The 24,447-nt window shown below is 33.3% G+C and overlaps 1 protein-coding gene across 1 annotated transcript in view; it reads left to right on the top strand.

Annotated features, from left to right (window-relative positions):
* Positions 1 to 24,447, top strand: part of LOC129219409 (transmembrane 9 superfamily member 2-like) — a 55,356-nt gene that overhangs the window by 20,318 nt on the left and 10,591 nt on the right. The window contains exons 6-11 of the mRNA XM_054853798.1: positions 2,408 to 2,553; positions 5,151 to 5,268; positions 8,198 to 8,277; positions 15,094 to 15,202; positions 19,512 to 19,644; positions 19,729 to 19,790. Coding sequence (XP_054709773.1) covers positions 2,408 to 2,553; positions 5,151 to 5,268; positions 8,198 to 8,277; positions 15,094 to 15,202; positions 19,512 to 19,644; positions 19,729 to 19,790 — 648 coding nt within the window. The remainder of the gene's footprint in view (positions 1 to 2,407; positions 2,554 to 5,150; positions 5,269 to 8,197; positions 8,278 to 15,093; positions 15,203 to 19,511; positions 19,645 to 19,728; positions 19,791 to 24,447) is intronic.

Genomic DNA, 24,447 nt, shown 5'->3' on the forward strand with positions numbered 1-24,447 from the left:
GAAAAACAACAACAAAATAATATGAGCGTGACAGGAAGGGGTTGCATCGTGCAAAAAACTATGTTCTGTTCGAACTTCAGAATCTTCACAGTCAGAGCCATCTACTAGTTACTCGAATTCTTCTGACCCCCCCCCCCCCATATCGCTCAAAACAGTCTTTTAGCAAAGCTATACACAAAACATGCCCCAGTCTCCACAAGCATGGTGTTTTGTGATATAAGGCTTAAAGAAAAGAAATTGTCCTATTATGTTGTATACTACTAAATAAAAAAAAAATCCTTTCTCAAGAATAATATGAGGCATCCAGAGATTAACTAATGATGTGAACCTCGTCAGAAAAGGCTTCTTCTGCATGAAATTTAGTATAAATGCCGGACAAATTACAAGAGCAAATCTTTAGAATCTATTTCATTTCATGTTCAAAATGGTTCATTAGTAGTTCATTTAACAGCTCATTAATTTATAAATACTCTTCACTGAAATACTTTTTTTAGTGTTTAGCAAATACTTTGTTTTATGTATTGACTCAGTTTCTGACATTTAAAAAATATGTTTTTGTATAAAATTAGCAAATGTCCCGCATGTGAACTCTGTTCTGCACATAATATGCATCAGAATTTTTTTCATCAGTTTAAATTATCATTTCTTAGGAAATTATGTGTGTTTCATTTAAAACCTTTTTAAAAACCCTTAGTTTGTTTTGCCATCGCATTTTTATTAGAGCAGAAATGTTAACTAAATCCTGTAGTAAATGATAAGAGGTTGACTTCAGATGTCCTTCACATGATTCTTGCACATTAATTTTAGTTCAAGCAACAAAAATATGTAATAACTACCTCTGACCTCTCTTTGTACTGAATGTAAAGATAAGAAAATGTGATATCTCCAGGTTTTTAAAAATATTAAACTTTATAACAAATTTTTGGTAAAATAATAGTCCAATCGTCTCGCACATGACGGTGGAGGTGGATTGACCCAATCAGGTTCATTAGCACAACCTCTAGACATTTTTCAATTATTTTAAAAGAAAATAGGTTACTTCTAAACATTAATGTAAATGGATTTTAACAGGAAAGAAATAGCTGTGCCCACGCACTGAAAGAATTCATCTTGCCGTAACTTTGCATGAAACTAAATGATACAGAACACCTAACACCCTCTGCTCAAGGTTGCAAACACAAAATAAGCAAATTCTGTTTCGACTCTCTTTGTTACATGTTTTGTAGCTGTAATAAGTAAAAAAAGATGGATGGATTAAATGCATCTAAAAGAAAAATGTAATTAACTTGTAACTTCTATATAATAGCCTATATAATACAAAACGTTTCATTGAAATTTCTTACAATTAGAGGGTGATAGAAAAATTTTTGCTAGCATAATTTTTTTCAGCACCTTGAAATCTTTAAGAAACACTCAAAGTACATTGAGGAACAGAAAATTAGTGAATATTTGTTTTTCAGTGTTATTGTTTTATAGTAAGGGAATGTGGGGCAAAGTGAAATATGACTGAGTTTTTTCAAAATGAAAAAGTTGGAAATTCATTTCGAAAATTATATAATTTTTGAATTACAGTACATAAAGAAAAAACATTGTACTTTATAATAAAACTTGCGTTGAAACAGTATTTTTTATTTTTGGTAGTAAGTTTGAGCGTTAAAAAAAAAGTGGAACATTTTCCCTTTTTTTTCCCATGGGGCAAAGTGAAAAATAAAATATTTTTCTAATGAAATATTTTCTATTTGATTATAAAACATATTTTCAATCAAAAGAATCAGTAAATAAAAAATTGATTGAATAAATAAAAACATAATGAAAAAAAAATAATGAAATTCATAAATCAATATATGAAGAAAAATAAATGAGCGAGTAAAAGAACGAATAAGAAAATAATTGAATGAATGACTAAATAAGTGAGTTGCTAAATGAATTAATAAATGAAAACGGAAGTGATATATATTAAATGATTGAGAGAGTAAATGAAACAAACTATTTCACTTTGTCCCGTATGTACGTGACTAATTTTACAATTTATTTAAAATAGAAATAAGCTCAATATTAACTAAATTTTTGCTGCATTGAATATTACGAGGTCTCAATTAATATTTAAAATGTTAATAACAAGTATTTTATCATTTTATGGCAACAAAAATAAGTTTTGACTTAGAACAAACTATTACAATATGAGTATCAAATTTTAAAGTTGCCTGTATTACCAAATGCTTTAATCTTTGTTGAATTTTTTTCCTGACTGGAATAGACTACATATGGTACTATATAGTTAAAACAATACCAGACAGGTGGAGCTAAAAGCACAGTAAATATTTCACCATTTCACTTCCCCCATGTTCTCCTACTTGTATTTATTTCATTTTGCTTTTACATTTTAAATGTTTGTTTCCTTTTATAGAATGCATTTTCTAAGCCTGATACATTTTATATTTTCAATCATGTGGATATTGTCATCAAATACCATAGTGGAGAAGAAGAATCATGGGGAGTTGGCTTTAAGGATAAGCGTGGCAGAATTGTTAGGGTTAAAGTTAGTCCAAGAAGGTATACCTTTTTTTTACTTGATTTTGGGGGTTGTGTTTTGTTCTAAAAAGGTTATATCTAAAGCGTTTCCTTAGGTGGCTTTTTTTTAATCATTTTTTCTTAAAAATCAATTTAGTAAACATGTGATCAAATTTTTCAGACTTGCACTTTTGAAAAATCATTAAAAGATTCAATTAACAGAATTTTCAAACTTTGACTAAATTCTCAAATCATAAGAAACCATTTTTTAAAATTTTACTATAAAATATATTCCAATTAGAGTTTTCTTGTTTCTTGAATTGCAATTAGAATTTTTGACAATCCTTGAGTATATATAATGCTTTACTGTAGTGTATTATCAGCAAGAAAGGAACCAATTGAAAAACTTCATTTTTGACCTCAAACTAATAGATCCTGGTGTCCAAATCCTCCCTTTTCAACAACAAATGAGTAGTTATGATCATTCTCTTCTCCTGCTTCTTCTATACATTCCAGTTTTCAAATTAATCCGCGTTGCACTCTTTTGAATTGTTTCTCATGTCAAAGAGTAAAACCCTGTCACTTTAAGAACTCTTATACCTGTCTCACCATTCTTGACAAGGCATCCATCGGCACCCCAGAGGGATGCTTGCATTGGAACAACATTTGTCAGAAATTCTTACAATAAACCTTTCTAGGTGTATTTATTGTATATATACTTTGCCAAAGGAATTTTCTTTGTAAAGAAAATTTTGATCCTGTATGAAAAGCTTAAAGTATTTTGGTTACTGAAGTTTCACAATAAAACACTATCATGAAATCCAGTAGTAATCCATGGAGCCACTTAACATTAAGGTAATATATAGTTAGTTTAAAATTTCAGAAAAAAGTGACAGGACATACATAGTGTCGTGACATTCAAATGTTGTGATAATGGGACTTGATTGTTTAGTCTAAAAATTCCTTGAATTGTGCATAAAATTTTTAAAAGTTAAATCAAGGCAATTTTCTTATATGTTCTGCCTAAACACCTTCCTCTTGCCTTAGCTCTGAACCTACTGGTTGGGGAAGGAAACTAGTTTCAATTGGTTGGTGTTTTGTGCCATCAGTCCGTTTAATTTCTCCCTTTGTTGGATTTTCTCTTCTTTCATTCATGAGGAACATTCAGCAACCAAAATCACATGACTACACAATTTTCATTCAGAATTGGAAAAAGTATGATTTTGATTTCATTAGAAGCTATGAGAGGATGTGCAATAACATGTGCTTTTCCATTCGTTTGTATAAAACTGAAGTTTCTGCTGTGCAGTCATATACTTATTTTGTTGCTTTTTAAAATAATGAAGTGTGTTTTTAATAACATGTTGGTTTAGCTGTTTGCATAGGGACTAGCACAGAGGTGTCTTTTTCCCCCTCCCCTCAATACTGAAAAATTATTTTTGCCCTCCATTTTTAATGGTATGTTTTATAGTAAGAAGAAGAGGAAAACTCTACTAAATGATGTTTATTCTTTAAATTTCTATAAAAGCTGTGAAAAGTAGAGCATAAAAGGTCTTGCAATTCTTCGTTTTCTTCTCTTATATTAGACAAGGGGTTGCAAAAGAAAAGTCATGAGTGGGGGGGGGGGGACTTTAGCCACAATAGTGTAAAATGTAACATTAAAAAAATCTCAGTAATATCTTTTCAGGCTAGCTATGTAAAGCTGTGCTAAAGAATGGTGTTGTACTTTGCCATACCTTGACTGCTATCTGAGCGAGCCTTGCAGCAAATACAGGTTGCACCAACCAGATGTTTTCTAAAGAGCAAGGAAGACTAGTCAACCAAAAGCAAGATCATCAAATCGGAGATTGGTGCCCTATTTTTTAAGAATTGTGATTATGATCCATGTAGAACTGTTATATCCTGACTTTTTCGGATTCATTCTTAAATGTGTCAAGCAAAACATCAGCCAGCAATAACCTTTTGTCCAAGTTCGTTTTACTGTTAGTTAAAAGCCTTTGGATTGCCATATAGCATGGGAGATATGGTATGCTCTTCCTATGATCCAAATGCCAGGGTTCAAACCCCCATAGTCTTGGAGAAAGATTGCAGCACCAGTAATAATGCTCCCTACTTTTGTGCATGAAGCCTTAAAATTGCCATACAGAAAATATATGGTGACTTCCTTTCCATAGCCCATGCCAGGGATCAAGTTTGGATGTTTTGGGTGAGAAACATGGGTCATATTTTGCAGCCTGCATAGAACCTGCCAGCAGTGACCTGAATAGTCCACAGTCTTCAAAGCAAGAAATGAGTTTGAGAAATGTTTCTTTTCTTCAATCACTTTCCATCTAGAAAATGATTCTACAAACATGGAGTTATACCAAGCAGTTGAAGATTTTAAGTGTTCTGTATTTCTTTAGATTTAGGTATCTGAGCTATTGCAACAAGGTGGCTAATTTTTCTGTCATCACCATAAAAATATATTGATATGTTTGACATTGTACTTACACCTACAGTTTTGATGATTTATGTCTTTAACTATTTGTGTAGTATTGCTATTTTTGCTTCACTGGCTAAACTTTTCATAACTTTTCTTGTAATATTTTTATTTTTACATCATGTTTTCATCATAAATTATAAATATATTTTATTTTTAGTCTTAAAAACCAAACTGAAAAGAATTGTGCCAATGATGCTCTCCCAATGGATATTCCGAACAAATTAAATTCAAATGATGTGATCCATATTAATTACACATATTCAATCACTTTTCTGGTAAGTTTGTATATAGTTTCTTTAAGGTGGTTTTAGAAGAAAATTATATCTTTTATTTTTTAAAAGCTATCATTTTGAATAATTTTTCTCCTTTCTTTACAGTCCTCGGGGGGGGGGGGGGGAGGGGGAGAGAAACTTCAACTACCTGTTATTCAAATAACATTTTTCTAAGGCGACTATTCCTATAATATCAGACAAATTCAAAATTCTGAATATAATACCCCTTTTGGCAATAAAAATAAATGTGACTGGACTGTGTATATATACACACACACAAATATTAGGTAACAAAAAATTTAAAAACTAAAAAATTAAATATTTATTTGTTTATGTTTATTAATACTAATAACAATTGACAATAAAGTTACAAACTTACTATAGCGAAATAATAATTATAAATATTTATGCATTTTATGACACTTATAATATCCTACACTAATAATATTAAGGAGAGCAGCTATAGAAACAGTTCACTTGTACCCCTTGATGTTGTGTTTACAAGTACCCCATCGTCTACTTTAGAGCTAATTTGCAAAAATAAATGATTTTTAATTAAATAAAAAAATTTAAACATTGTCATAAATTTACTTAAATGTTCATACAATGGTTCGTAATAATTAGATTTAGATTAGCAGTTAGTTTTAAAAATGTTATCATGTGAAGAAGATAGTGATAAAATTTTTTCCACACATGCGAAAACAAAGAAGTTGCCACCATAGAAACATAAAATGACTCATCGCTCTAAATGTTTGTACAAGAGGTGCAACTGATACTGTCCTTAATTGAGATTTTTTGCAGATTTTTTGCTTGAAGCAATCTTGGTAAAACTACCATGTTCACATGTGTCCCGTATTCACATGAGCCCCCTTTTCCTCACCATACACCGAAAAATTTCATGTGGGGGGGGGGAAGCAATTTTTATCTCAGAAGAGTGATCTTCAATTTTTTAAAAGCTTTCTTTTCCAGTATTGATTTCTTTGTCATTAATCTTTCATAACAATATATTTTACATTATATTTGTGTAGTGATTTTGTTATGAGGGTTAGGATTTATGTTAGTAGTGGTTAATTTTGTAAATAAGTAAATCAATAGTTTGTGTTGTATATAACAGGGGTGTTTGTGATTCAAAATTTCCAACATTTCCACAAGTTTTGGGTTGTTGTTTCCAAAACTTTTGGTCTGGCAACATTCTAAATAGGGTTTCCGATCCCGAATCCCACAGGATTTTTAGCGGAATTGGTCCCACATTTTTTTTTTCCATTGAAGTGTTTTCCAGCTTTTGCCGCTCATAAAACAATTATTTTCACAAGCATCGTCTGAAGTTTGAATCTTCTTCCTCGTATATCTGCAAAAAAAAAAGCGAGTAAAACTGTGTGTCATATGACCAACAATGGGTTTACCATTTCAGAACACAATAAAAGTAGAGTATATGTTTCTGTGAATGAATTGGTATTCTCATTCGAAGTTTCAATTTTCATACGTTCATCAATTGAAAAAATGCAAATAACTTATAAGCATTTTAAATCCATCTCTAAAATTTAAAAACCAGTAAATTACGCTTAAAAAATAGAGAAAGTGAGAGAAATAGAGAACATATTCTAAAACCTGCTGAGTAACCTGAATGCAATTTTGGAGCCCTTCTGTAAGCTTTAGTAATGCACTCAAAACCTAAAAGTTACAAAAAGTGCACTCTAAAGAAGAAAACAAATAAAAATCTGACATTTATGTATTTGGCATGACTTTAAAAGGGGTGACAGAAATTTGTATGAAACACAGGATGACTCTCATGACAGTGCAGTAAGTTAAGCTGCTCAGGGGCTTGCACAGAAATTTTGGGGCCTGTCACAAATAACTTACGGGACCCCCTTCATATTGTTTACTCCTATATTTCACCCAACATTAAAAAAATATTGGGCCACCTTCATCCTCGGGCCCGAGCCAACAAGTGGCCCCTCTCCTCCCCCCCCCCCCGTGCACACCCCTGAAGCTGCTCTTGTTTTTGAATTCCTCTTTAAAATGAGAAGTAAAATTAGCAAAGTTATCCAAACACTTTTACTGAGTCTGCAACTTGGTAAAATGGCGAAATCAAGCAGCATTCACCCCTTGCTGTAATGAATGAAGCAACAAAGGTATTATCAATGCAAGTTAAATTGGATACAGCAAAACACATATCCTACAGACATCGTTTTTGTTGGAAATTTGCAGTTCTTGAGCAAAAACCCAGCTTAAGAAAAGAAAAAATCTGTTTCAGAAGGTGATGAAGTTAATGCAGAGCTTTTTTTCTAACTGTCCAAAATTTCTTAATTTTTGTAAAACCAATTGCAGTGGAGCCACAGCATGTGTTTTCATTAAGGGCCTTATTTTTAGAGTAAGATTCCTTTGCCATCCCATATGAGCGGCACACTTTTGCTTACCAAACGATAGTTGCTATTTGGGGTCTGACTTAGTAGTGCTTTACAATTGTTGCATGGAATTAAAGAAGACTACAAATTCAAGTAATAAAAGCTGTCCGTCCTAAAGAGCAGAACTTTTTCTCTGTCATAAAAATTTAATCTTTTGAAGAATAAAGGCAATCTCGTGGGATCCCGCGGGATTGGCATTTTACAATCCTGAAATCCTGTGGGACAAATTCGGTGCGGGATTGGAAACGCTGTTTCTAAAACTGAAAAATTATACTAAAATAAGTTTTCAAATGGTTTATTTCAATGATTTTTGTATGCATATTTGAAGAGTTTTTAGGGGGAGGGGGGTCGAGCTTTTGAAAATTTTGCTCTGTCTTCAAAAAATTTTACTTGAGTCCACTTGTGCCCCTGGTATACAGAAACTAAAGAATGATACATTTTAGTGAAATAGTGTTAATGTCTCTAATAGTAGTAAAAACGTTTTAGCTTGTATTTTTCATAAATCAATCTAATACTGTTTATTGTAGAAAGACAATTCTGTTAAGTGGTCTTCTCGTTGGGATTATATCTTGGAATCTATGCCTCATACGAATATTCAATGGTTCAGGTAGGTTTTTGATTCAGTTCATCTTTTTTGAAATTGACTGCTCACTAGAAAATATATTTTTCTTAACCAATCTGAAAACTTTTAAAACCAAACTCCAGCAAGGTTCTCACTGACCCTCAAAAGCTTGGCTGCAGAGTAGGAGTCACTGATTTTGGGGTTAAGGACTCAGAGTTAGGAGTCGAAGGTTTAAAATTCGAAGAGTCTCATTTTCCCTAAGCATGTGCAACTCTGCCAGTGCTTGTGAGTTGGAGTATGACTGATTTTGGGGTTGGAGTCAAAATCTCTATGTCAAAATCTCTCTGGAGTCTGTCATTTTCCCTCCGACTGCTCAACCGACTGCTTCCCTCTGACCCTGCTCAAAAGTTTCTTATATAAGCTCTATTTTTCAATATGGTTTATAGTGGCCCCTATAATGGCCATATGTAATAGTCAAAAGCCTTAAAGATTGCTGAAGGGCCCTATATTTCAGCATTTCATAATTCTGGAAAATAGCTACTTCATCACCCCCTCCATTTTTATTTGATTGTCATGACTCAGCTGGTGGAAGTATATAATAATGGGGATAGTGCATCCCCAGAAATATATATGTGCAATACTGCTAAAAAGCATATTCGCTTATTAATCTTAATTATATATGTGAATATAACCTGAATAAATATAAATAATTAAGTTGTAAAACAACCCCCCCCCCCCCAAAAAAAAAAGATAGTTTTCATTGATTTAAAAAATATTTTAGTATATTTAACCACATGAGAATGTTTTGCTATTTTGTGAACTTTTCTTTCAAAAGTCTGAGTCTCCAGAAGAAATTCGATAAAATGGATGAATTGGAGGAAAGGAAAATCTACTGATTTTTCATATGTTTGACATCTACTACAAATATTATGGCAATTTGATAGAATTATTATACAATATGATTGCATTATTTATTAATAAAGAAATCCTTTAAATTAATCATCTGGTAGAAACATAATGGTTATATTTTATTCAAAATCTAATAAATCTGCCAAAATATGTTATATGGTCAACTATGTTTACAGTAAAAGGAATCAAATTACTGCATAACACAAACTACTGCGTACATTTTCAAGCCTGTGAGTTAATTTTTCTGCTCTGGTAAGATTCTTGATATTTGAGAGTTTTATTCAAAATTCCTAAAATACGAGTGACACATTACAAAATAGCTACATACCTAATACGTTGCAATACTTCATATTTTTAACCACATCAACTACATCAGACCACCTCTTGAACCAGGTACATCATTTGAGGGGTTAGGGTGAAAGAGTCAATAACCCCTCTTACTTTGAAAATTCTTCATTTTTACATATAAGTGGGCGCGGTTTTCCAATAAAGTTTCATAGAGTTAATTCCCCCCCTCCCCTGGGAAAGTTCAACGCAAGCCTGTCTTGAACTAATATAGGCTCTACTTCGATGTTTATATGGCGAAAATTATAAGGATATCACGTATTTGTTACAAGTTGTGTGTTGTGTCTGATTCATATTTCAAAATATTTTCAACACTCCATATTAAAAGCTGGAATCATTTGCTAATTAAAACAAAATCTTCGCAGATCCCTCCAGTGAGATATTTGCCTTTCAAATTCTATTTAACTCTCATTGGCCTATCTTTTGGAGTTTATTGATGGTACAGTAAATTGCAGGTTTTACCCTACAATATTGAGGAAAAACCAACAATATTTATTATTAATATTGCATGCCATAAAATAAGGATCATGCTCTCCTGATCTTGCTGACTGAAAACTGGGTGAGCTAAATATGTCTCCCTGGCTGAAAACAGGCAATAGAATCTTGAGATTGCGCCCACTTCAACTAGAAAATAAACCAACTGAATTTCAAATCGTGGTCAAGCTTATTCCAGGGGTGGAAAATCTGCGCAATTGTGCCAAACTGCGCCAATTTTCAAGTCATCTTTCATTTTTAGTCATTAAAAGCTAAAAAAAGAGCAAATAGGTAATAAAAGGGGTAAAGAATTCTTTATTTTCGCCGAAAATTGTGTGCTGTGCTTTATATTTCAATCCTTTTGCATCCTATAAAATTTTCAATCATTTTGAAACATGGAAGCTATTTTCACCTATATTACTTAAAATTGACTTATTTTATTTCTTATTTTAGTAATTATTTCACGTTTTGAATAAAATTTGGGCAGAAAAAGTGTTACAAAAGTTCTTAAAAATAATAAAATCATTTTTTTTTTAATTGCATTTGAGCAATGTAATCTCTACCACACATACATGCATTTATTTCTTTTAAAATATTTTTTAAAAAGTATTTTTTTTTTGAACACATTACTTAATGGCTGGCACAATATTTAAATAATGCTTTAGCATTCAAAAGCCATAATTTTAATTTTCAAAGCATTTAGTTATCTTTTGAGCACTATTTACAGCTATATCGAGATACAATGCTGAAAGATCATGCATAAGTGATCAACCTTTTTCTGCTTGGACAGTTCCATGCAGCCTGTCATCATGTGAATATGAATGTATGGTAGACATAACCTCAGACTGCAATTTAAAAACTACTTTACAGAAAACTTACCTCCATTTTGACTTTGTCTGGAAAACAAAAAAATACTAACCATGTGTCTCTCGTCGGAAAAGGGATGCTTGTTTTTCCATTTGTCACAACACGCCTTTATGAATCCACCTTTTCAACCTATGCAGTAGAGTGTCCCAAGATATAATGGCGAAAAAAAAATTTGTGAAATCAAATACGCATACCCTCCAAATTTTTTCCATTTCACCTTAGAAACATGAGAAAAAAGTTTCATTGCAATAAAATAACGGGAACCCGTGCCGACTTGAGGTCAAAGTTGGACTTGAAACCCTGTATGGCGACCACAGTGGAAAGATTGCAAATTGTATAATTCCTTACTACACACGGCATCATAGACTACAAGAAACATTACTGCACATATTTTTTAATTCAATGTTTGCTTTTTGCAGTCAGGATAGAGCTTCCACTGCTCTTGAACGCAACATAACACAGATTGTTTTTGTTCCTCATCAGCTGTTAGCAAACCATGAAAGTCTTGCATCATTTTTACCTCTCTTTCAGCTGTATCGTTTACTGCTTTAAGCATTGAGACAGTCTTTTTCACATCAAGGAATGAAATATTATTGACCATACCATAAACACTGGATGAATTTTTGTAGAGCAGCTTTTGAGATAGTTGGGTCCACATTTTCGTACACTTTTATCAAAAAGCACAAATCTTTGTTGGGTGCTTTGACTGCCAAAATGCATTGAAGTCATGGTTTCACGTATATTGTCGCTACAAACAAGCAGACATCATACAATGCTTCATTTTCCTTCGTATCTAATTTTAGTTGTGAACTAAATAGTAATAGTTTATGGAGTAAATCGCTCGAGCTATCCATCGAGCTTCGTGCATGGCTCCCGGTGGTTTTATTTTAAATTCATTTTCTGTATCTCCACCTAAAAATATGATAGGTAGTTCTATCAACTCTTGATAGTCATTCCTGACCGTAATATTAGTAAGTTCAGCACAGTAAAAGTCAAGTAAATTTTTCAAGTTAGGGTACAGTTCGGAACAACTCCGCAGCTCCTCTTTAGCACTGTATTTTAGTGGGATAGATCAGTTCATATATCAGTTCAAGAATAGCCCAAGAACCACTTAGAGGAGCTGTAGTATCACAACAGAGAGTTTTATCTTTGTCTTCGAGATTCCAAGCTAAAACTGCCTTTCAAACAGCCTTTATTCTTTTAATGTGGAATTATCCAGTTTAGACTCAGCAATGAATTGTTCGTCAAATCCATATAAAAAAACTATATATAAGCAATATTCTTTTGATTTTTGAGCACTCAAAGCAAGCAACAGTTTCATATCCCAGGGTAAATTCACTACAGATGGTACCTCGTACTGAAAACCAATTTTTATTCTTTCCTCGTGCTCCTTCCACTTTTCAGTTCGAATTTTTTGAATTGAAGATTTACTTATGGGAAATTCATCAATGTTACACCCAAGTGCATCAATAGTAGCTTCAAGAATAAACACATAATCTAGTATACTTGGACACCTGTCCAATTCAGCAACTGACTTTGGAGTAATAAAATCGCTCCTCATTACATATTTACTTGTTCCAGGTTCTGATAATACTTGTTCCAGGTTCTGGAATGCTTGTTCCAGGTTCTGATATACTTGTTCCAGGTTCTAATATACTTGTTCCAGGTTCTGACAAACTTGTTCTAGGTACTGATTTGTATGTTTCAAGGAAATTTTCTGAATTCATATTTTCACTAGAGCTCGAAGAGGAATCTTCTTGTACAGGTTCATACAATTCCGAAGATGTTGAAGCGGAATCGTATTTAATGTGCCTGTTTTCTTCTTGGACAGCTCAAAGTCGAGCCCTTTCCTCTTTGTCGGCCAGTTTTTTATCCACTCCACCTAAAGTGACCACGTCGGTCGGGCTCTCTTTAAAGTTGCAAGAAAATCCCAACTTCCTCTATTTTGATTAAACGAAGTGCATCAGCGTGTGCAATATTGAATAAATTGTTTAAATTACTCTTAAAGTCTTTTTGGCGCTGCCTGAATACTACTTGCAGTTTCTTTGCATTTTTTTGTAAGTCTCTTCAAATTTGATTCAGGTTTTTAAGTTTATTCACACAATTTGGCAACGATTTGGTGGGAATGCGTGCCTTTTCCCAAAAGATGATGCATTCCCTAATAGCGAGATTTGCGCTTTCACTGATGGTTAAATTTACTTCTCGAATGTTATAAAACAAAACAGACAGAACTTGTCCGTTTGAGGGAAATTTCAAGCCCGTAGTTTGGTGTTATACGACTCCTATTAAAAATATCTCTTTTTTTCAAACTTTGCAATTCCACTGCCATGATTCGTTCCCTATGGAAGGACTATACTGTGCTCACTGACCAGAATGTATTCGTACTGACATGTTTGACGGTTTGAAAATTGCCACGGATAGCCCTCCCCCCCCCCAGAACATATGTTTTCTGCTTTCATTTGTTTTCTGTGCGCTATTTACAGCTGTTTTGAGCTTCTCAAAGTATCGCGTCGCCAGCGTTCGCTTGCTTATGAATACACGTGGTATTTACACGTTTAGGCCTTTAGGCGCAAGTCGGCATGGGTTACCGTGCTTCAAATTGCATGAAACTTTTTTTACAACGGTTTTGATATAAAAGGAAAAAAATAAGAGGGTATGCGTTTAAAAAAAATGACTTTCATTTTTTTGGGACACCCTACTATGCAGCCATCAAAATTCATATCGAAGCTGTATAGATTCTGATCCTGATATTCAGATACCAGATATCAAAATTAAAACCCAATTGTGCCACATAAAACAACCTCATTGTCACTCATTCTGTTAATTCGATACTTAATTCTAAATTTTAATAATTTTGTTACTAATTGATTCCTATCTGATAAATTTGATTTTTGAACTCTAAGCGTATTAAACTACTGACCAAGTGGGTTTTTTAAATAGTGATGCTCCCCTTTAATTAGTAATGGTTAATTTAATTAAGTTCAATTAATTGCAAACTACAAGTATCTAGACACTCTAATGAAGGGGTCTCCCTGAATATTGGTCTACAAAAGGGGTCAGCTGGCTATAAAGTTCGGGAAGCTCTGCTCTAACTAATATTGTTTGATCTAAAGTTATTTTAATAAATTTTAAAGCAGGGTGACCACAGACCTGGAAAAGAGAAAAACCTGGAAAAACCAGGGATTTTGTAGGTTTTGGAAAAATCAAAGACTTATTAGGGAACTTGGGAAACAATCTGAAAATTAAATCCATGCTGTTGTAAACATTAGTGGGCAATTATTCCTGTGCTTATGACCTGTTCCTGTTAAATTTACTCAGAGCTTGATGAATCAGCAAAATCCAACATCTTTCAATCCTTCATCTATTAAGACGATGAAATGGGGACATAGGGGGAGGGGAGGGGTGGAGGGAGAATTTACTTTGTAATTTTTTATATTTTAAAACAAATGTAAGGTTTTAAAACTTAATGTTCTGTTTAATAAACGTGCTACCCTGAAAAATAAGTTTTGAAATTAACTAAATATTGGGATTAATTTTGTGTACATACAATATGCATTTGTGATAACTTGATGTGAACATGTTCTTTCAATGAGAAGAATCAATGTATTTATTTATTATTTTTACGTTGTTCATTTTTAATCTAGAATTTTTTGTTTTTAAAAATAAGTGAATGAAATGGACAAAATGATATTTTGTCTGGAGCGATTTTTTTCTTTGATTCTGTCCCTAGTTTTTCCGGGATGGGGGAAAAAAACAAGATAAACCTGCCTGTGAGTTTACTAACTTGCTGCAAGTGTTCATGCTTTTGAACTTTTCAACCTCTCTAACCCCCTCAGAAGAGTATTTAGGTTACTATAATGCTCCTTTCTGCTCTAAATAAAAGTTATATCTGTAAAATTTGGAAACTGAAAAAAATTGGGAGCCATCATTTCTAAAGAGGGGGGGGGGGGGTGATGGGGAAGTTGTATTTGGTTCCGGGGTTCATTTCATGTAATAATCAGCAAGAATGCTGTCAAAAGAATTTTTTTGCCACACAGTGTAATTTGCTGTACAAGTTTCACTCAAAATTTAAAAGTAGTTTAAACAGAGGTAATTTTTTTCTGCTCTCTCTTCTTCAAACTTTGTGCAAGGAAAGATAGTATTACAGTTTGGGTCATGTTCTCATAAAATTGTTGAATTTTGAGGCATTTCTGCAGCTTCAGAGATAAACATATTAGAAAGTGATGTTTTCATGTGCAGCTGTTTAATTTTATTGTTTTTTTACAGCATTGTTAACTCCCTAGTGATTGTATTATTCTTGACTGGAATGGTTGCTATGATTTTGTTACGCACGTTACACAAAGATATTGCCCGTTATAATCAAATTGATTCAGCAGTAAGTTATTTTTTTTTTAAGTTTTTAAATTTGTGTTAATGTTATTTTTAACTATGTTATTTCTCTAGTATCGTATTGCTTTAAAATAAATAATGAAAGTTCATGTTTTACATCCATTTACTTAAAAGCAGTTTGAGCATTATGAAGTATTTTGCTATTTTGCTTTCATTAGTATGTTAATTTAACATGTATATTAATGTAGTTCATGAGTAATAGTCTTTTACTTTGGTCAATAGCAATGCTTTTCAATTACTTATCTGCTCCTAGTATGCAGCATTTGTCTTGAATAGAGATATGTTTATTGATTTAACTTTGGTGTCGAGTAGCAAAGAATAAACAAATTTGTTTAAGAGAGATTGTATGTTTTTTCCCTTGCTGTATTATCTAAATTAGGAGTCGGCAATCTTTTAGCAAGAGTGAGCCATACTGATAAAAATAGTTATTTTCATCTGTACTAGATGGGACCAGATGGGGTTTTAGACCCTCGTCTAGACTAGATGGAGACCCAATTAAGATGGGTTTGTAGAAGATTAATAGCAATCAAATGCACGAACAGTAACTTATGACCCTCTTTATTATAAATTTATTGTAAATTAAAGAGGGAAGAAATCAGGTCATTAAAAAAAAAGCAATTGAATCAAGAAATACGGGGTTTATACGCCCTTGAAAAACCTTGAAAAGTGCTTGAAAAAGGTTTGAAACCATGGAAAAGTTTTTTAGTGCTTGAATTCTTTCCTAAATCATCTGGTTGTGCTTAAAATTTTTGTAAAAGTATTTCACCAATGCAATTTTCTGAACTTGTGTTCGATATGGAACATCGGGAAAAAAAACTTCCGTGTTTAGACTTCAATCCTTTTGCATCTTGTAAATATGTTGATTTTTTTTTTGCAATCAGAAGTTATTTTGACCTATGTTACCTTAGACTTTTTTTTTTAATTTCAACAATTAACCAAGGAATTGTTTTGGAAACCATGACAACATTGAACTTACTCAGATTTCGCAGAAAATTGCTCTTGTGTTTGAAATTTCAATGTTTTTGCATCCTGCAAATATTTAAATATTTTGGCTAATCAAATGTTATTTTCACATATGCTATCTTTTATTAGCATATTTTATGTTTAATTTTAGTGAAGAATAAATACATTTTTTTATGGGAAACATGTCATTGTTAAACTTAGTTCGTGAATTTTGGGATTTCAATCCTTTTACATCTTGTAAATATTTTTATATTTCTGGCAGTTGGAAATTATTTTGACAAATGCTACATCAGATTAGCTTGTATTATGTATTTTTTTAAATGAGTAAAAAATTAATTACTTTTGTCTTTTTTCAATCACATACTTATTAAATTTTGCAATTTTGATTTTAATTATCCTTGACTAATTTTTGGTTATTACAGATTTTTTGAAAACATTTAAGTTTAAACAATTGAGCACCTAAAGTTTTAAATATATAGTTAAATTATATAATTTTATCAAGTTGAATTTATAAGTACATCATTTTCTTTATGTATGCTAAATAAAGAGGTTTATTACAGGGGCGATTGTGTTTTGGTTATATTCACTGGAAATCTAGTAGTGTTCGTTATGCTTTTGCCTCGCTACCTCCGGTTTTCCTCCTTTTCCTCAAATGTTCAAAATTCATACTTTTGTTAGGTTGTGGGCACTTGAAACAGCTTACTGGAAGCGACTGTTATCAGCAAAGTAGATAGGTTAAGGAGGGTCATTAATCATCATTGGAGTCTAACAAATTGAATAGGACCAACTTAGCTCGGGATGTTGGCTGAATGCAGCAATCTTCAAATCCAAGTTAGGTATTGGGTTATTTTCCCCTAACAGAAATAAAGGCAAGTAAGTTTAGTCTAATTTACACTTCAAATTAATCGGTCCGAGAAAACTTAACTGAAGCTCATTTGACCCAACAGCCACATGGCTAGTGGCAATTGGAAGTCTTACTGCTAAACAGTAGAATATATTATTTGTTCTGAGGTTTTTTTTTCTGTTGATAGTTTCCCCCCTTTTTTATCAGTGGGCAAGATTGATCTGCAATGTATGCTGTATACTGCCTGCAAGCCTTAGTTTGCCTACCCCTGATCTAAATGAAGCCATATGAACTACCATTAATATATTGCATTTTCCTTTGTTTGCTCTAATGTTAAGGAGGGAAGACCGCATATGTAATTAAACATTTGCTAACATTTAAGCCAGTGACACTTGTTCATGAAATTCTAGTGACCAGTCAGAGTTGGAGCCTCAGGACTAAATTAAATATAAAGGAATCCAGTTAAATGAAGAATCAATTGCAAAACAATACAAGAAACCCAGAAGAATTTGGAGGCTATTTTCATTATTTAAATGTACATAATCATAAGGAGTGAATTCATAAATTCTAGAGTACCAGAATTAATGAAAAGTAATAGATTCTGGAGTCAATATTTTTAAATATGTATATACACTCAAGAGCCAAAACATTATGACCACCCCTATATTTTGGAATGAACTCGCCTGGATGACGTAGAAGGCACGTGATCAGGTGGAAGTGGTATTTAACTGCTGATGGAGAGTATGAAGAATCCTTCTTTCACTTATTTCTGTGTGTGATGGGAAAGGCTGTGAATCTAAGCGACTTTGATTGAAGGCAGATTGTAATGGCTCGAAGGCTTGGAACAAGTATTTCAGAAACTGCACGACTCTTGGGTTGTTCTCGACCTACAGTTGTTAGTACTTAAGCAAAGTGGATGAATGACGGTGAAACCTGCTGTAGACGACATGGTATTGGACGTCCACACACTATCGAAGAAAAAGGATGGCGGAGAGTGTCTCGCATGGTGCAGCAAAACCGGAGCCTGACAGTGGCTCAGCTGACAGCCCAATACAATGCAGGGCCAAGTTGAATAGAATCAGAGCACACTGTTTAGCGGACACTGTTGGATTTGGGTCGACGCAGCAAACGTCCCACTCATGTGCCTTTGCTGACCAAGCGTCACCGCCAACTGTGCCTGCGCTGGGCCCAGGAACATCACGCCTTGTCCATGGATCAGTAGGAGAGAGTTGCCTGGTCAAATGAATCACGTTTTGTCATGCACCACGGCGATGGCCGTGTCAGGATACACCGTCTTCCGGGCAAACAGTTGCTTTCTTAATGTACAGTAGGTCATACACAGGCCGGTTGTGGCGGGGTATTATGCTTTGGGGGACATTCTCTTGGGCGCCTCTGGTACCCATAGTTGTGGTACAGCAGACCCTGAATGCCACAGTGTATCTGAAAACCATTGCGGGCCAGTTGCACCCTTACATGGTCTCTGTTTTTCCAGATGGAAATGGAATGTTCCAACAGGACAACGTCCCGTGTCGCAAGGTAACAATTGTGTTGGAGTGGTTCAAGGAACATGATGCTGAATTCCAGTTAATGTCCTGGCCGCCTAACTCACCGGATCTCAATCCGATAAAACACATTTGGGATGTCATGGGACAGCAGCTCAGAGTTCAAAGACCACCAATTCGTAATATCTCTGATTTGTGTGACAATTGTTTAAGCATTTGGTACAATCTGTCTCTGGCTATCTACCAAGGACTTGTGGCATCCATGCCAAGGTGGATTGAAGCTGTGTTGCACGCCAAAGGTGGGCCAACTCGTTATTGACAGGTGGTCATAATGTTTTGGCACTTGAGTGTATATATATATATATATATATATATATATATATATATATATATATATATATATATATATATATATATATATAATGGTAATAAACAATTAAAAAGCAAAGAAAGGTTTGGGGGGGGGGAATAAAAAATTTTGTTTAAAATCCAAAGACAAAGAAAGACTGCTTTGAGATCGATCTCATCAGCATTGGAAATTTCAAAGTAACAAGCACCAGAATTACAAAGCAGCACCAGATGGAGGGCTAGGCTAATGCAGTAGAAAATCCAAAAAATGCATACTTTGAAGTGGCAGCTAAATTTTGAAAAGAAAAAAAAATGGGGAGAGAATATAAAGAATGTATACAAATGTCGTGTGGATAAAATTATTAACCACTAAGAAAGAAAAATTCATGAAAATAAACAAATTTTTTTGAACAAAGCATTATGTATATTCCTTACAAATGAAAAAATTGAATATATATATATAATCTCTATATATATATATATATATATATATATATATATATATATATATATATATATGTATATATATATATATGTATATATATATATATGTATATATATATATATGTATAATGTGTGTGTATACACACACACATATTTAAGTGTGTAATTGAACCTTTTGTATGCAATTCATATAGGATGAAGCTCAGGAAGAATTTGGTTGGAAATTGGTGCATGGAGACGTTTTTCGTCCTCCACGCAAAGGAATGCTTCTTGCTGTTCTACTTGGAAGTGGTGTACAAGTATTTTTCATGGCTTTAATTACATTATGTAAGTAACTATTTCATTGTACCTTCTAATGTTTCATGAACCTTAAAATAATTTTGTATCCTAATTTTTCCTGAACTCTTTTAGTTTTCGCTTGTCTTGGCTTCTTGTCTCCTGCTAACAGAGGAGCTCTAATGACTTGCTCTATGGTAGGTTTTCATGTGAACTGTATGTCAGATTCTATTCCTCAGTTTTTAAGTCCTATGATGTAAGCGAATGAGGCCTTATAGTTGGTGTCTTCAATTTTTGTAAAATTATCTGGATGTGTTAGAGATATTGAGATAAAAAAAAAACATGAAGCTCCTTTCCTCTCAAATCTGAATTGTTTGCCCTTCAGTAGAGCTTCTACTTATCACAGCCACTATGTAGCTTTGCCATTGTACTTGCTTTTATGTAGGAATCATGATTTTTTAAATTTAAGTTTATTTTTTTAAGCTTTTAAACCAGCTACAAGGATTTTATATATTAGTTATGTTCCATTTATAATTAGTTATGTTCCAGTTATTTTGATTTTGCCTTGCCCACTTAAAAAGTAATTCAATTGCATCTGAGTAAATTTCAACCACTCATAAGAAAAAACATTATTAAATTTATGAGTTTATATTGATTTGTTGAAGGCTTTAGAAAATCAGTACTTTTGTCTAGGGATAGAACATTGAAATAGGGGAATTCTAATGCTCTAAAACAGTGGTACCCAACATAAGTCTCGCAAAACTGATTCATTTGGCGAGCTGAAATATCCGTTTAGATAAATGAACTTATAGAAAAAATTGGCTTTACTTTAAAGAACGAAAATATTGTCAAGTTACAAGGATGGTTAGATGCACTGTTGACACCTAAAGGCAATATTTTAATAAAGTAAATTTATCATTTAAAACTTTAATGACTCATGCAAACTTTGTCCCTTTCATTGCTATTCTGCTCTATTTATTGGACATTTAATCATCAGTATTGCATTCTCTATATTTTTACTTCACTGAAATTTATGTGTTGAAAACAAATAAGAAAAGTTTATAATTAGTTTCTATAATGTGCACTAAGGTGGGTCATTGTCCTATGGTAAAAAAAAAAGTTTTCGATTTCGATCGGGCAGGGCAAGAAAAAGATGCCAAATGATGTTTTAAGGTTATATATAAAATTTCATTCGATTAGGAGTTCATTTTTTGCTTCTGGATTGAGTTTGAAAAACCTTTATTTAAGGAAAAAAGTCTATTTTCACAAAACTGAAAAAGAAAATGACAAACATATATATAACAACTTAAGGTTGTCCAAGTATTAATCTTTTATTTACAAAAAGTTTCTGATATTCATTTATTTTCAAAATTAAAAATATTCATCTTAAAATATCTTGAAAGTGTTATTATCAAGTTATGGCATAAGTTTTCGGGACTCCAGTTGGTTCTTTATTAATGCTTCTCTTTTTGCCCAATGTAGTTGAAACTTAGGTAAACTTTAACTGCCCTTCCACAGGGGTGCCCATTCCCATAAGGTGATGCCCTCCCCCCATATGCTGGGAAGTACCCCCCCCCCCCCAGAGCGAGAGTCTCCCTCTCCAAAAAAAAAAGAAATAAATTCAAAAATCTGTAAAATCAACCCTTTTAAAAAAATTTAATGACGCAGTCTGCGCAATGAGCCCCCCTGCCTTTCAATAACTTATGTGTATGGTGTGACAGGCTTAGTAAACAGTTCTTTTTTGCCTGAAACAAACAGTTGAATATCTTCTTCAGGGATTGATTTCAGTATTGATGGATCAGACACATTTTTCCAGTCATTGAGATCAATGTAAGATTCTGTATTAAACTTAATAATAAGAATGAAAAATTTGTCTTTTGGGAGTCTATTTTGCTGAACACTACAAGCTTCTAAAATCCACCAGACTGTCAATTCACGGATGTGCTGTTCGAAGTCGGTCAGCATTGTAATAAATTAATTTATAGGACTGTTTCTTTGGATTGCGGGATCTATTTTGCACTTCAACTCAGTGAATAAATATCTAGTTGCAGTGATTTTGAACAACTGCTGAGCCAATCTGCACATAAAGGGTAACTTTTGATAGCAAACCAGATTGGAGCATAAAGGTTGATGACTTATATTGCAAGAATTATGAAATTTTCTGAAGGAGATTCCACTGAAACACAACAGTAGAATTTGATTAGCACAAGTTAACCATAGAACATGAGATAGGCCAGGGCAGATTTTAGTGCTATTTTACGCTTCCCATGAAGCATGTTTTTCTCAATTTCTGAAGTGGTAGGGTAAAGTATTGCTGAAGCAATAGCTGCTCCAGCCCTGTCAGATACTTCATATCTATCACATCTCTGTGAAAGCAAATTAAAGTCCACTATATTGCTTGTAGTAGTAAATTTATTGATATAAGCGTTTGTAGTTTGAAGCTTGTAAAGGTCCCTTGAATTCATCTTCACTGTCCATATCCGACAGAAGAGATGCGATGAAGTAATGATACTAAAACTATCTTCACTTTCTTCTTGAGGTTGAAGCTACAATTTATCTCCCTCTCCCAAGTTTTTTTTTTTTTTTTTTAAAGAAGTAAAAACTTCTTTAGTTTTTTTCTTTTGGACAAACATAGTTATTAATATCTTAGCATTTTCAAGATGAAGTGTCAAATAGCAATTTACTAGCTTGGTAAAATGACTCTAATTACTTTCTTAGTTATGTTCGGATAAAATTTCAAATAATTGCTGCTGCATTTCAAGAGGCAGATTTTTAGCGTTTCTTACTCATTTACGTTGCACAGTAGGCAGGGAGTGTTTGACCTAATTCACACATTTTAGCCAATTCTAACACTTAAAATGGCAACTGTGAATTTAAACCAGTTGCAAATTGAAAGTTTCATCACTTGTTTCTGTTAACGAAGTAACATTTATTCTTATTGCAATCTTACAATGAACGTATCCTATTTGGGTAAGGAAATCCAATCTTCAAACTCAATCCGGAGGCAAAAAGACTTATCAGAATAGAATAAAATTTCACACATGTTAGTTTGAGACCCTTTAGCACCTTTTTAATCCTATGCCCCTTAACATTTTGGAAAAAAAAAATTTGACCCACCCTAATGTATGTGCACTGACATTTTTTCAAGCACAAGTAAGTGCTTCAGTGAGATAGGGACATTCATGTAAAAGGTTTGCTTAATGCCTATTTCCAAAAATTGGAGACATTAAATAGTACTATTGATATTGGTATTATTAAAAAACATTGACATTAAATAGTACTATTCTCTTCATGCAACAAGGTCATGAAAATTTTTATGAAGTCATAAAAAAGTCATGGAAATTTTTATCCGAAGTGAATGTGAACCCTGTTCATAGTCTCTGAAAATTTGGGATGTATTGATTAAAATACATTGAAAATCATACAGAATTATTAAAAGGGACTATCTTTAAAATTTGAAAGCACAAAGCAATGACAAGTAGTATAGTTGGAAGCGGGGAGCAGGGTTATAGGTAAATCCCGCCGCCCACCACAATACACAGCAACAATTGTATACTTAAATGTGTGTCTATTTATGTGTTTAAAAGAGAAACTCTTTCCTCCATGAACATTTTTTTGCTACGCCAATGGCGTGAAATAGTTAGAATATATAGTTAGAAATATGCCTGAAACAGGCCATATAACAACCCTATTTTTTAATCTGTTGGGAGGGTGTAAACTGTGGCCTGTTAACAGTTTTTGGGATTTTATAGTTTTCATGATTAATTTATTTTGTAACTTTAGTGGCCTTAATTCATCTTTTTGCTGAAAGCTTTTGTGTTTCTAGCAGTATCTAATTTTCACAGAAATGCATAGCACACATTCATGTTTTTGAAAACTGAAAAAAAAATGTAGGGGCGGAGGCAGAAATTTTAAATGTTAATACAGTGACCAGTTTTGTTACAGATTGAAAATAACCTTTTTTTTTAAACATAAAGTATTTGAGCAGTGCACCTGTTAAATTAGCTTATTTGTACTTTTTATGCAAGACTTTTCAATTCTAATATTTTGTAACTGAAATTTGAAAAAAATTATAACAAAAGTCGCAAAAGGTGCCCGTATAACCGGTCATTGATGCTAGGCTTAAATAGAGTGGTTCTAAAAGCATGGAGATGTGTCTGGGACCATAAAAAGATGTCTTTAAATAGAAAAGTCGTTAAACAGAACTAACTGTACTTTTCTCCCTGTGCACCTTAGGTTTTACTGTCTGGAGTGGGGGGGGGGGCATGACGGCCAACCACACGGCTGGGATCTGCAGTTAGAGAACCAACTGTACTAATGGTGATATCACATCAGACAAACTTTTTACCTCCAGATGAAATGCCTTCTTATGGAAGTATTTTGAGAATCATACCCCCCCCCCCCCTCTTGTCGAAACTTTTTCTCAGGATAGGTTAAAACAGCACTCACTGTGACAAAAAAGACATTTCTCCTCTTCATTGGTTCTCTGATGGACATGCTTCCTGCTCACTTAGTAGTAAAAGTTTCAGAATTTCAGAAGTTTCATTCAGTGGTTGTACACCAAAATTTTAATGCTAAAGAATAATAAAATTAATTTTTTCTTTCTTTTTTTTTCAATGTTTAGTATTAAAACTTTGATCCACAACTGTTGGATGAAACTTCCACTGCTGAGAAATACCTGCTTCATCTCTTCTTTGTTGAAATTTCCAAATTTATGTTTGTTTGTTACTTGCTTACTTGGCTTAAAAGTTTTGCTGCCAGTTGTGCAACTTTAATCTGTTGCTCTCCTAGTTTTGTATTTAATTTGGTTTATACTTTTAATTTTAAATATACTCACAGTTCTACAGTGTATGA

Source organism: Uloborus diversus, chromosome 3, assembly GCF_026930045.1.
Source record: "Uloborus diversus isolate 005 chromosome 3, Udiv.v.3.1, whole genome shotgun sequence".
Taxonomy (NCBI): Eukaryota; Metazoa; Arthropoda; class Arachnida; order Araneae; family Uloboridae; genus Uloborus; species Uloborus diversus.